At 38.6% G+C, this 14,697-nt stretch overlaps 1 protein-coding gene across 9 annotated transcripts in view; it reads right to left on the bottom strand.

The window, feature by feature from the left end:
* OXR1 (oxidation resistance 1) overlaps positions 1–14,697 on the bottom strand; it is a 260,076-nt gene that overhangs the window by 58,891 nt on the left and 186,488 nt on the right. For all 9 annotated transcript variants that reach the window (XM_039706072.1, XM_039706075.1, XM_039706068.1 and 6 more), the window contains one exon: positions 3,070–3,152. In XM_039706072.1, coding sequence (XP_039562006.1) covers positions 3,070–3,152 — 83 coding nt within the window. The remainder of the gene's footprint in view (positions 1–3,069; positions 3,153–14,697) is intronic.

Genomic DNA, 14,697 nt, shown 5'->3' with positions numbered 1-14,697 from the left:
GATCATAATGGTGAGGTTACTTTATCTCTATTTCCAATAGAGATAACCTCAAAGCAGGTTAAAACATTATGACAATGGCATGCTCAAAGAAAAGTGGCAGCTGAAAAAGAACATACTCTTGGGTTTGAAATGGAAAAGCCAGTAAATGAAAAAAATAAATCACCAAAACTCCTAATTGTGTAGCTTTCCAAATAGCATGTAAAGGCTTGCAATGGAAATAGAACCAGTGGCACCAGAAGAGAGCCCTTAGCACTCTCTATACACAAGCTGAAAACTCAGTCTCGAGGCTATGGTCTACTAAAGGCTTCTGTGACATTCAGGAATTGATACTGCGCTCTTTCCTTAACCTGGACAACATCATCTGTTGTACTTCAGGAGAGCACAGCCTTCAATCCCCAGAGAGATAAAGGGAAATCTTAGATTAGACCCTCCAACACTCATAAACCAGATCATCCATTTTAACTACTTACAAACATTTTTCTAAACAAAAATTAAACTTATCTGTAAATAACCACAATTATTTCTTTCTTCTCCTCGAAAGGAAGAGCAGTTAAAAGGCTTTCACTGAAGTCTTCAAGACACAAGCTAGCATGCTACAATCACTAGTGATCAGAAGCACTCTGCTCATGCTCCATTATTCACCCATAGTTGGCTCTTCTGACACCTACAGGCAGGCACCCGTTGTGTATGCACAACATGGAACACAAAAGGCTGAAGGGGAAAACATATGGCTTGAGCAGCAACTGTGAATTCTGAAATAACAGACAGTATCAACTTGCATCTAATATGCTGACTCATATTGAGACAAGGATAAACTCTATTAAAAAATATCTGTTCACTGTCTAAGCAGTATCAGCAAAAATGAACCAGTTTTTTCTGTATCCTTTAGAGGCAGTTCAGGACTTACTTCCATTAATTAGTACCATATCTATTGACATCTCTCTGATGCTACATACAGAACAGCAGGTTCAAGTTTTTATGCCTTGGGAATTTTAGATTAAAATCTTAAACATCAACTGCATTTGGTCTTCAGCTTTAAACAGAAAATTTACTTTATTGTTTACTTGTCCCATAGTAATGTTAATTCTAAAAAAATTGTGGTGTGAAGTCTACTTCATATTAAAACCCCACAGTTTGCACAAGTGAGATGGCAACTCACTCTGAACTTCATGAATACAAATAAGACCTTCACTCCTAAAACCATGTTGCCACTGGAAAAATAAACATATTAAATTATGATCTTAAAAAAGACAAAAAATCCCACTAACTTCAACAATGCTGGAAGGTGAGGAGGAGTCTGGTTTCTGCCTCCAGTCTCTACTACTTCTCAAAACAGCAACACGTGCAGGTATATAAATACATGTGTGTGCACACGTGTTGTCACTGTGACAGGAAGTAGGATGAAGTCAGAAACAAGACACAAGTGCACCTCTTCACATATAATAAGGTAATAAATAACACATAGTAGCAAATTACCACAATAGCTACCAAACCTCTCTTACAGTGAGCATAAGCTCAGTTCCTAAAGATTATATCCGTGCATTTTATTAATTATATGCACACAATATTAACCAAACATGATGCTATTCAAGTGTTTCATGAGCTTTATGAGTGAGATGTACAGCAAGACCTGACAGAATACAGTATTTGTGAAGCAGAAATGCACCATGTTCCATACACGCAACAGGCTCCTTTAGAAGGTGGACTAAGTTTAATGACAAAACGCCTGTGATTCCTGTGAATCATCTTTTTTGACTCACAAGGAAGTGATGCATACTTCAGTATGTATTAAGAAAGCTATTTTTGGATCTAAAACTCCACCTACTGGAACACAAAAACCTGCAGAAGTACATGACAACTTGCCACAAACACACGCCAAGTTAAAAAAAGGAAAGCTTGTTGCTTTTACTTTGCCTGGAATGTTACATACCAAAGTAAAAGCACTCACATGGTGGCAAGAGCCAAATTACTGGATTTACTGAGTATGGATGCCAGTAATGCAGAGCTACATCTAACTGTTTTTCCCAGGTATTTCAGATCAAATGGAGTCAATATAACATCAAGAACAGTCACATTTACATTAACATTCTTCAACTGCTAGAACCTAAGCAGGAATTTCTGTTTCGAGTTTCAACTTCAAAGAAGTCCTTAGAGCAGGCTAAAATTATATTCAAATTCCAATAAAAGCCACACTAATGAAATGCTTCTTGCTCCACTACACACATACTCTGTCTCTATCCAAAAGACTATCAAGCCCTCTCAGTACTTAAGCAATTATCATAGCTTGGCTTAATGTAACAGAGTTAAGTCTTCCTCATATCTCTTATTCCTGACCAAGAGGTCAAGTAAAGACTTTTCATAAAGCAATTGTCATTTTTATTTATCATGTCCAGCTTCAAAAGCATTCAAAGATAACTGTGGCAGACTGTCCCTATTTTAACATCAACTCTATAAGCATTATTTATAGGCTTAATTGTATTTCCAGTACATAAGACAGATACTTCTCACTTCTGTTTCCCTTAGTAACCACAAATGTGAAAGCTGACTGCAGCACAGTTTGAGGGTCATTTCAAGAACAGAACAGGGAGAGAAAGGCTCCATTTTCAGATACTGATGCAGAAACTGAGTTATACAGTAAAAGGCACAGATCTACAGCAATTATTATGAGAATACCAGAAAGTCAGTATCAAGCTACAGCTTCCCTTCCCAACTTCATTCTGTTATTTCCCCTGACAGCAACACTTGATTAATAATGCTGAAAGCAGAGAACTTGCACATAATTATATAACTATTGGTTTTTGTTTCTAACTAGTTACCTAAAAGTGAACCAGTCAACAGTTTGATTAGCTTGGAATTTCTAAGGAAAAAAAAGGCACTTAAAGGGAAAAAACAGTATTAGTACTACCAGCTAATTCCCTGATTTAATTTCTGTCAAACTAAACTATCAGATACACAGAATTCTAACATTAAAGGCAATACACATTACAGTTTTGCTTATATTTTGTAACGCAACTTTTTTAGCCTGCATTTGCTTTGCAGTAACATTCTAACAATAAAGCAGTAACTTACTGAATATTCAAGAGTCCCTCTAGGTTTTTGAAAAGACATTCGTCTCCCATCTTTCTTGTCTGGGGTCTTCTTCTGGCCAGCATCTGAAAAAAATTGAGGCAATGCGTGTGTTAAATTCATTTTCCTCTCTCAGTACTGTCACAGGCTGCTGACTACAGCCCCGTGGGCAGACATCTAATCCACCAGTTACACAGCTTACTCCTGCTGATTCCAACAGACACCAGCTGCTAAAATAGGGACTTCATTCCTCTGCAATGCTTTAAGAATTTGACCAATACAAACAACTGATAACTGGAAACCAACAAACTGCAGAAGTACTTGCTGCTGCCCAGTACAGAAGCGATTACTAAATAAGACATTGACCCCATCAGGCAAGAAACATTTCTGGAATTGCAGTGTTTGATTTTGTATCATATCCAGTCTGCTTTCATCTGAGGGGAGATGATCTAGAGTTCCTGCATGTTTGATCTAACCACTGGAGATATTTTGTTGCTGTTTGATAAGTAGAGAGTATTTAAAGCTTTTTTTTTTTATTAAATAAAGAGCATTGGTATTAAATTCATAATTATCTTGTCTGTAGAAAACACAGAGCTAGTAAATAAACACTAAAGATTCTACATAAATTATACAAATTAAAAACTGTTCTTTTTATTGGGGCACTGTATTTTGATGACCTGATTCACAGGCCAAGCAAGCAACCATCTGTAACTAAAGTATACTATATTATTTTATACTAACTGGCTTGATATTTATGATAATCACAATGCACCTGTATAGTTATATGGTTCAACAGAAAGCACATCTCTAGAAAAGTAAGAGTTTTAGTATCTGCATCTACACACACAGAGATTTTTAATGAATCTCCTCCACCACATGGCCTCCACTTTCAACAATCAAGTAACTGCTCTCAAGGAGCCCAAAATACTTGTGTGAATGAGACATTAAGTTTTCATGCTACAATGGGATTAGTTATACTTCCATTTTGATATATTCAAATTTTTTACCATAATTTACTCAAATATTTCAAGAAAAATTGAATAGCAGCAAGAAACCTTATAAAATGTATTTTTAAAAATTATTTTAGCATGGCTACATTGAGAATAGAATATTTACTGTAATCCACTTAAGCCTCACGTGAAGTACTAAGGAAACATGCTATAAACCAACAACATCTTTAGTGCACTATTAGATTTAATTAGTATCATGACTCCAAACTGGAAGAGACTAGACTAGATCAGCACAACTTTCCTACATCCCCTCCCAAATTTCTACATGGATAGCCAAAACTATCAAGATATAGAGGACAGGGAAATCACAATGCAAATTACACACCAAGCACTGCCAAAGAAGTATTGAAAAAAAAAAAAAAAAAAAAAAAAAAAAAACAACCCACAAGACAAAACCTACCTCAGAAATATCTTATATTTGCTACATAGGACAAGCCGCAAAGGACAACAAAGTAGGGATTTCTAGTAGACCCAACACAAATAATCTCCTGTGGTACTCTTTATATAGATAAAAAAGGATATAAACTTTGGTCTAATTAATCCTTTTTTATATAGCCTGAAGAAGAATGCACCCATACCTAAAATTGATCTATGGATGGTATTAAGATACATTTTTATAGCTATGAATGACATTCAAACTAAGCCTACTTCTAAGAAGTTTCTAGCAATTCTAAAAACCTATACACTAATTCTGCACACTATTTTCATTCAATACATTAAAAGGTACTTCTTTACTTATTTACTAATAGCAGCTTTTTAGAACTTAGCTGGAAGAAACGTTCATTTCTGCTTACATTCACACTGTTTAAACGTACCAAAATGTCTCTGAGGGAAATAGAAGCCAACTCAGTAACAATAAAATACACTAGAAGTTCGTGTGTAGGCTTAGCAGCAGCCAACGTTCTCATTGTCTAGGTCAAATATTTTGTTACCAAAATTTTTACCTGACCTTGCAGCACAACAGGTGCCTCCTCAGCAAGCTACAGAAAACATAACAGTTGCTTGATTTTAGCTGTTCCAAATTTTTCAGCCCTTATCAAAGCTTTGCCAATAGCCTAATTATTTTCTTTCAAGAGCAGTCTGGGTCAAATAATCCTAAGAAAAAGAGAAAGGATGCAACTGAAAATAGACTGATCTCATCCAGGAAGCCATACATGCCTTAATAACCTAAAAATGGAGAACCCTTATTCCAGAACAAGATGTCTTCTTCCCCTCCTCCCTCCATTAGATGGAAGTAAAGAAGCCCCATACTACAAATACATACACACACACATCAGTTGTATATAGCCCAATGTAGTTTGTGGGGTTTTTTTCTCAACCCAACTTAACTTTCTTTTTTCCTCTTACTGGTTCAAGAGCTTGCAGACAGGTGCCACCCAAGAGGTCAAGATAAATTATATTCTCCCTTTCCAGTAACTGAGTAGCAGAATGAAGTCTTGCACAAATACCCACCTCTGTTCCTTATGGCAGAAGTAAAAATGGGAAATTATTTATTCTTCCCAGCAGAAGAACTTTCACTGCTGCTTTAGACATAGAATCACAGAATGATCACAAAAAATCCTGAGTTGGAAGGAATTCACAAGGATCACTGTGTCCAACTCCTGGCCATGCCCCAGCAACATCAAGAAGCACATCATGCACTGGAGGGCACTGCCCAAACTTTGGCAGTCTTGGTGTTGCAACCACTTCCCTGGGGAGACTGTTCCAGCGCCCGGGCATTCTCTGCCTGAGGAAGCTTTTCTTAACACCCAGCCTAAGCCTCCCTTGACATGGCCTTATGGTGTTCCTCAGGCCCTGTCAGAGAGAAGAGACCAATGCCAGTCCCTCCCACCTCCCCCTTCCTGAGGAATGTGTAGGTCTCTATGAGGTCTCCTCTTCTGCAAGCTGGACAGACCAAGTGACCTCAGCCACTTCTCATACGGCTTCCATTTTAGGCCCTTCATCTTCAGGGATTTGAGAGAACTCTGGTAACCTCAGGAAAATAAGATCAAATAGAGGGTTCAGGTGTCAAAGACAGGTCCCTGTTGAAGGCATCTTGCAGGAAAGCCAGGAGAGCTCCTCCCACAAGTTTTCCAGGAGTTTATAGTCTGCAGTTAGGGTTTTTGATGTCCTCCCCTCCCATACCTAAGGCAGTAAATCCTACCCTTCCCATTAGTGCCCACTTCCATTCCTTCAGTCTGTGAAGGCATTACCTTCCCCTCACTATATGGGTACAGATTCAAGTGTTTCATAACCTGACACGATGCAAGTCTCCTGAGTCAACAAGAGATGGAGGCAGGCAACACTGAGCTCCCTGTGTGCTGACTACCCAGCTGGCCAAGCTACCAAAATCCACACCTCTGCCCACAGCCCAAGTGCTCGAGCTGTCTGTTCATACAGAACACATCAATTTTGACCTAACTTCTCAGAAACAAAACTAGGGTGTATTTCAATTGTGAAAATAGGTCAGAGTAGTAGAAACATGAATTCAACCCTCCCGATGACACACTACAAAGCCTCTATCTCTTACTAAATGAGCCTGCCACTCATTTTTGAGGGCAAAACAAATGCATTTTTCAGCCATTCCAGTGCCCCTAGCATTCTAGGAAGCACATGCAAGCAGAAACTGCCAGCATACAATACAGTGGTCTAAAAAGTCCTCAGACCCAACAAGAGTCAGTCTGATGCTTTCATTTTACTTATTTTCCACGTAGCTGTTGCACAGGCATTCATTTTGTTGGGTTACACACAGTCATTACTTCATCTGCCAGCAGCAAGCCAGAGGGGCTAACAGAGGCTGATGCCCTCAGACCACAGCAAGAAAAACCTGACACCACTGACCATGCTCAAACACAGCCCCAAGAGTCAAGTAACTTGTTTAACATGGGATCTGGGGTGCTATGTTATCAGAGCTCTTAGCTGTGCTGTTTTAGATAGAAAGATGACAAGACTTTTTGTAACATCAGGATTCACGCTTTAATTCTCAACTACCTCTTCTCAGGACTGGGTTGGCCTCCACAACAGCTTGAAACACTGAAGTCAAAAAGTGCATGGCAGATGCACAAACAACAAGAAAATATTTCAGCTAGGATTTAAAATACTAGAACTAGAAAGATACAGAACACAGTATTCAAAATGACACAAGAAAAATATTTAGCCTGAATACATGGGCTCAGAATCCTGAGGTTAAATGACCGCACCATAAGAATGATTACATATATCATCCAACACAGAAAGGAGGACTTACTGTTCCAAAATACTTATACAAAATAGGAAAACGGGGTTTATTAACATGTTTTAGGAAGAAGCAGTTTTCAATAAGGCAGCTTTGACATTAAAATATGACATAGTCAATAGCTTTCAACTCAAAACAACTGAAGTCAAATCCTAAAATTTATGGCAGGCCTTCTGTAACCTGCCTCTATATGGCCCTATGCCACTGAATTTTGGCTGATTGAAAATATTCTCGTGGCACTGATACCTCAAATTATTATGACAAGAGTGGCATTTCTCATTTCTTAGTATGCCATTTCAGCTTAACTGTAGAACTCCAATTTGGTGTTCACTGACGCTTTTCGCACATCCTTTGGAGTTCTGGCCCTAAGAGCTGGTAAAGATAAGGATACAAGCTAGGACCTACTTAGGAGGATCTACAAGCTCTGCATAGAGCAAAATGAATTCACTTTCCTTTAATCTTGTCTGCACAATAAGATTAAATCTCAACTTGCAATGTTTCTCAGCTGCTATGCCATTCATTACAATGTAACAAAAAATCACTTTTTCTAGAGAAATAAATTGATAAACCAAACAAGTATCCTCTGAGCAAAAGCAAATAATCTGGACAAGTCCACAATTACTGCAGATGGTTTAAAATTAATAAATGAGCTTGAGGTATCAAGCTTATTATAATCAAGAAGGTAAGAAAAAGATTATTCATCCACTGTCCCACACCCCAACAAGAACTCCACATTTGTGCATCAGATTTAGAGGTGTTTAAAAAAAAAAGGAAAAGGCGGCAACTTTGTCAAATTCTTGTCTAGGACACAGTTTTTCACAGATCTTAAATATGCAGCACATATGGGGTAATGAATCAAAGTAAGAAAAGTAGTCTGAAATATTTTCAAATACTTCTTTATTTAGCAGTGCATGGAAACAACTCATCAAGAAGGTAAGAAAAAGATTATTCATCCATTGTCCCACACCCCAACAAGAACTGCACATTTGTGCATCAGATTTACAGGTGTTTAAAAAAAAGGAAAAGGCGGCAACTTTGTCAAATTCTTGTCTAGGACACAGTTTTTCACAGATCTTAAATATGCAGCACATATGGGGTAATGAATCAAAGTAAGAAAAGTAGTCTGAAATATTTTCAAATACTTCTTTATTTAGCAGTGCATGGAAACAACTCACTAATTGATAAAACAGGAAGCACAGATATTATATCTTTATTAGATTAGTTCTGCTCAATAACAATTAGATCATTATAATCTATTCATAAAGAAACAAAAGAGATTAAAGTAAGAAATATTTATGTTCCAAAAGACCTGGTGACCTGACTCTAACAGCAGGGACTACATTTCAGTCAGCAACTGTCTCATTAACCCTTTTCCCCTCCTGCAGTTAGATATGCTTACGTTAATTACAGGAATATTATTTTCAGTTATCTTCCAAAGTCTTAGGAACCAGAAACTGAGGCCCTAACAGTAGCCTAGAAGAGATACTTGTAATCTGCAGGTTTTTAGCCAAAATGGTAGGCTCTCAAGCCAAGGCAAAGTCATAATGCCTCCTTCAGTCCCTTCTTGCTAAGCAACTGCTATTTATTCTCATTCAGTCTTTCCAAGTCATGCTCCCAAAACTCTTGATCCTTATCACTGCTCTTCACATGATGCTTTTGTTCACATTTTTCTTGAACAAACGCCCAAGCTCAATGAATCTGAGACCTTGCTAATGTTTCATTAGCACATCCAACACATCAAGACAGTTTTTTCCTGCAACAGACACAGCAACAATCCAAGTTGATTTAATGATCCCCCTTACCCACAACATTCTGCTACCCAGTCAGATGCACAGCATGCAGGCAGAAATAATTAAACTTATGATTTCAGGAATAAAAAAAAAAATTGAAGAGAAACAAACTTAGGACACTTCTCCAAGTGGCTAGGATATACTCTGTGGATGATACTCCTGGTATGTGCATCACATGGGCTTTCTTCTAAAATAGGATTTCACATTCAAAGTAAACAGAAATGCTTTACCAAATTTTCAGATTATGCCACAGTATGTCTTAACCAACAGTAAGCTTCCTTTCCTCTTTCATTTGTAATATACATGTATACACTTGAATACATCCAACTCCAATCTCCACCTTCTGTACAATCTCTCTGCAGTCCAAATACATACTTTAATGGAAACTTGCAAAAATCTTGTCTGCACTATTGATACAACTTTTCCAGTAACAATTCACCACCTCTTTCAGACATTTATGCCCATTTAGTTGTACATGCTCAAGCCTGCCCAATACCACATCAGCAGTCTGACTACCAAGCAGCAATATCAAGTTATATCCTTACATATCCTCAAGAATTTACACTTGGCCTTATCACACTTCAGCCCATGATATCTACCCTTTCTATGAGTTCAAAGTCAGTCAACTTATCCTGCTGACTTGTGCACTACAACTGCTCTGCTCACAAGCAAAGGGATCTGCTGTGGATGTGGAGTTATTCGCAGAGCCTCAGTAAACATCTTACTGCACAAGTGTTTTGCATTAGGTTTGCAGATAAACGGGGGACCAGTCAACATACATGAGGGCAGGCTGCTGTTCAGCAGGACCTGGACAGGCTGGGGAGCAAGCTGAAAGAAACCTAATTGAATTCAGCAGGACAAGTCTTCTGCACAGGAAGGAAGAGCCCTTTGTGTTGTACAACTGGCACTGCTCAGCCAAGGAGCAGCTCTGCTGAAAAAAACCCCAAGGGTCTTGGTAGGCAAAAGCCAAAACAGGAGCCAGAAGCATGATCTGGAAACAAGGAGAGGCCAACAGCATGCTCAGGTGTATTACTATGAACAGAGGGTCTTGGTAGGCAAAAGCCAAAACAGGAGCCAGAAAGCCAGAAGCATGACCTGGAAACAGAGGCCAATAGCATCCTCAGGTGTATTACTATGAACAGCGGTCAGCAGACAGAGCACACCTATTATCCTTGCACTGCAATGCTTTTGAAACAGTGGCCATAGCACCCCTTCCCCTGCCCCCATTCAATATAAGGAAGGCTGAGATAAACAAAACTATTTTGGTGAAGAGACATCAAGGTAGTCAGGGGCTGTGAGAAGAGGTCAGGAAAACAGAGCCTCTCCAGTCTGAAGAAGTGGTTTTGAAGGACTGTAACAGCAGCCATCCTGTACCTCTACATGACTTTCCCAGAGGCATCAAGATAACAGAGCCAGTCTCTCCAGTAACGTATGAGACATCAAGGTAGTCAGGGGCTGTGAGAAGAGGTCAGGAAAACAGAGCCTCTCCAGTCTGAAGAAGTGGTTTTGAAGGACTGTAACAGCAGCCATCCTGTACCTTCAACATGGCTTTCCCAGAGGCATCAAGATGACAGAGCCAGTCTCTCCAGTAACATACAGCAGGAGAACAAAAGGTAACAAAGTAGAAACAGCAAGCCAGTCTCTCCAGTAACGTATAGCAGGAGAACAAAAGGTAACAAAGTAGAAACAAAAGCGCTTCTGAGTAGACAGAAGGCAAAAATCCCTAACTGACCAATGCAGCTGTGCAGTTTCCATCTCTGGACATTTCTAAAGCAGAATAAAGCACTGAGAAACCTAGCCTGAAGTCATCATCTTCCCAACTTTAGTAGGGTTAAACAATCTTACTTGCAATTTGAGTTATCTGTAACTATGATTCCTTCCATTTTTTCTGGCAGGCAATACAGATACATAAGGCCACCGCATCAAACCAAGCCAGAGGGAGATTTACACATACAACACAAGGTGTGTTGCTTACTGATTAACAGAAAATTATTATTCATACATGTAGGACCTGAACTGCTGCTGTGAGTATACATGTTCTCAATAAAATCACTTCCTTAACTGTCTGAATGTTAGAAATGGAATTAACCAGGAAAATTAAGATAAAAACACAACCAATATAACAAAGTAAAACAAAAATGCAAAAAAAAATGTTTCAGTCATCTGCTAGATTAGTAAATAAACTAAACTTCAGTTAAACATTTGATACAGTAGAATCCTGCTGAACAGCAAAATCTGGATAAAGAATTGTGAAACGCGTAAAAGATTCAGTGAAGAGGAAAGAAATACAAATCAGGAGAATGGAGAGGTATATTAATGAGATCCCAGTGGAGTAGTTTTTAACACAGTTCAATTGCACATCAGCAGACAAATTCAAAAGGACAATCAACAGCAAAGGCTGTATAAAAGCCTTGAACTGAAGTTGATACAAGGAAATCTGAAGTTCCAAAGCTTGAAGGAATAAAAGCAGGGAAAGATCCAATAGTGCAAAGCAGAACCTGAAGTAAAAGATCATTTAACATCACATGCACCAAGGGAATACTCAAGAAATCCTGTACACTAGTAGCGCAGAAGTCTGAAGAAGAGCTTGTGCATACATTAACATATCACAAGATGACTGAGTCACCAGCCTGATACATTCCAAGATCACATTTGCTTCTTATGCCTGTACCAACTGAATTATTTTCAGCCATGAAAGCAAAGCATTAGCGTCTTTGTAAAGGGTGTTGGTACATTTCATATGTGCTTCATCCGGAACAGTGTGAACAAGAAAACTCACAGAAGCGCATCTCCCCAGTTTGAATGCTCTTTCCTACTTTATCATACACCTGGTAATTTCTTAAAAATTAGGTACTGAATAAGGATGAAAGGAGAAAATAACCTGCCTTATCCTTATATTTGCTTTATTCCAAGACAGATTTTTAGAAAGATCTTAACTTTTACAGCAGGATCTGAGATATCCTTACATTTGCTTTATTCCAAGACAGATTTTTAGAAAGAAAGATCTTAACTTTTACAGCAGGATTTGAGATAGGTATTTTAAGTTGGCACTGCACATTTATCCTTCTAATGTACTGCTGCTACCTTGACTATAGTATAGAGGACTGACAAGCCACACAGTTTACTGGATATACTGTGTATGGTAACCTTACCAATCAAGACTCCAAAGCTGGTATGAAAGAAATGTAAATAAGCCCATAGGCCAGATGGTTCAGAACTGAACAATCAAGTTGAACCTGAGGGAGAAAAACAACAACAACAGTTTCAATAGAAGGCAGCTATAAGAACTTCCCTGACAGACTGGTTGAGAGGAGTCTCTGAATCACTGATTTTTATTTAGCTTCTGTACTTAATGAAAGACACACTGCAGCAAGTCCGCACTTCCTTTGCAGGGTATCTTCTCCCTCCATGAAGTGAGGTGAAAATATCTAGGAGGGAAGAAGCAAAAGACTCCAGGTAAGAAAGTATTCCTCACAGAATCAAAGGGTTATTCAGAAGAGAAGACTTTTGAATACATTTACTCCAGCCTCCAGTTTGAAGTAGAATTATTGTCAACATCAAGTCAGTTAAAGCTGTCCCAGTGATGGACCACTCTGTATGAAGTTTTTTCTACTGTCAAATTTGAACCTCTTAAGCTAAAACTCATGGCTGCTTCTCCTCCTTGATCTCCTAGCACTGAGAAGAGTGTGCCCCTCTAGGTAGATAAAGGTTGTAATTAGATTGCCTCTAAGTTGCCTTGGTCTCCCCTCTGCATCACTAAAGTCCAGCTCCCTCAACCCCTCCTCACAAGTTATACACCCTGTGCCTCTAGATAAACTGGCTGGGCCCTCTGTAGCTCCTCAGCAGCTCTCCTGAACAGTGGCACACAAACCAAAGAGCACATTCAATGTATAGCCTCAGCAGCCTCACAGAAAAGAAGCAAAACCATGTCCCTCACTGCTGGTCACACACTCCTTACACAGCAAAGCAGACTGAACTATGGGATGTGCTGCTGGTTCATTTAAGTAAAAGGTTTGTATGGATGAGACTAAAATTAAACAGAACCTTCAAGTTAATTCTGCAGAAAAGATAATTCTTAATCACACATTCCCTAAAGCCTTGAGTTGCATCTCAAGGCAACTAAAACCACATGCAACTTCAGCATGCTAACATCTATAGTACATAACAATAATCAAGAAAATGACACTGTTCTAGCTAAGTAAATCCAGGCTTGAATACATACATATTAGCTCACCCTATAAATTATCAATAGATTATATTTAGAAGTTATATTTCAAAGCTTACAGGCCTTTTTAAAAAAATAACTTTACATGCTGACATTGAGTGATACATACATATTAGCTCACCCTATAAATTATCAATAGATTATATTTAGAAGCTTACAGGCCTTTTTAAAAAAATAATAACTTTACATGCTGACATTGAGTATGTTTACTAAAGCCAGATGTTTTCTCTTGACTTTCTGATTATATTTGCACTTTTATCCTCCATCACAACCATTAAACGACAGAAAATCTTTACAAAGTTCTTTCACTGACTAGGCTGCTGACACAAACAGTGTAAACCGGATAAACAGGTTTACAGCCTCTATGGCACTACTCAGTCTTCCAGTGCATACTTTCTCCCTTCTAAGAAATACTATAAACTGCTCTGCATGTGTCCAAAGAAGTGATTTAAAGCACAGCATTTGAACAGGCCTGCCTCCTCGAACTTGGAAACCTGAGAGAAAAGCTGTTCAACTGCTCAAAAAGACAAGCATGAAAATAGTAAAGGTAGAATTATTAGTATTACATTAAATAAATTGAGATACTTCATTGTAGAAGCTAAAAAAGGTTAGGTTTTGTTTCAAAGAAGTTGAAACACATGGTTTTAAGGGATTTATGAAGAACTGTTCTCTTAGCAAGTAATGCACAGTCACAACCCTACCACTCAAAAAAACCCCAACAAAAAGAAAAAAAAAAAAAAGAAAAAAAAAAAACACTGAAAGCCCTAAGTGGGGAGGAAAAACTACAGTAATAGGCAGGCCTGAATTCAGAACACTGCAGAGACTAAGCATTTGGAGCATTTAGAATCTGCCATTAAGTCTTAAGCTAATGCCAGGGGACCCATCTCTAATTAAAAGAGAGGTGTGATTTCAAATGAAGCATTGTAATAATTGTTACAGCTTCCACAGCACCCATTACCAGGGCACAGGTGGTTTGTGAAAGCCAGCAAATGCTTGACAGAGCATTCTATAGTCACAAGGATTTGTTTTTGTCCATAGCTGATAGAAACCCTGTGAAGGGGAAGGCAGCACAGCAGGGCCAAGGTCTACTTGCCTTGCACAGCATGCTTCACCTAGGTGAGGAAAAAGGTGCATTAAAGTCTGCAGACACAGAGACGCACCCTGCATTCTAGAACTTAACAAAAATTTTAAGCATTACATGATGAAAGCATCCGAGAAGATACATTTTCTGCTCAAAGCTAGAGGAGGGAAAAAAACCCCAGAACATTACAATGCAGTCTGAGTTAAGCCTTTGTCCCAGAAGAAGGGGTGAAAAATAGAGCTTTTCCCTCCAAGAAATCCCACGTATCACAGGAGATGGTTTATACTATCAGCTGAACACAAGGCCTTGCA

The sequence above is a fragment of the Passer montanus genome, unplaced genomic scaffold (assembly GCF_014805655.1).
Source record: "Passer montanus isolate IOZ18808 unplaced genomic scaffold, ASM1480565v1 scaffold19, whole genome shotgun sequence".
NCBI classification, from domain to species: Eukaryota; Metazoa; Chordata; class Aves; order Passeriformes; family Passeridae; genus Passer; species Passer montanus.
This window is presented reverse-complemented; position numbering and strand designations above follow the sequence as displayed.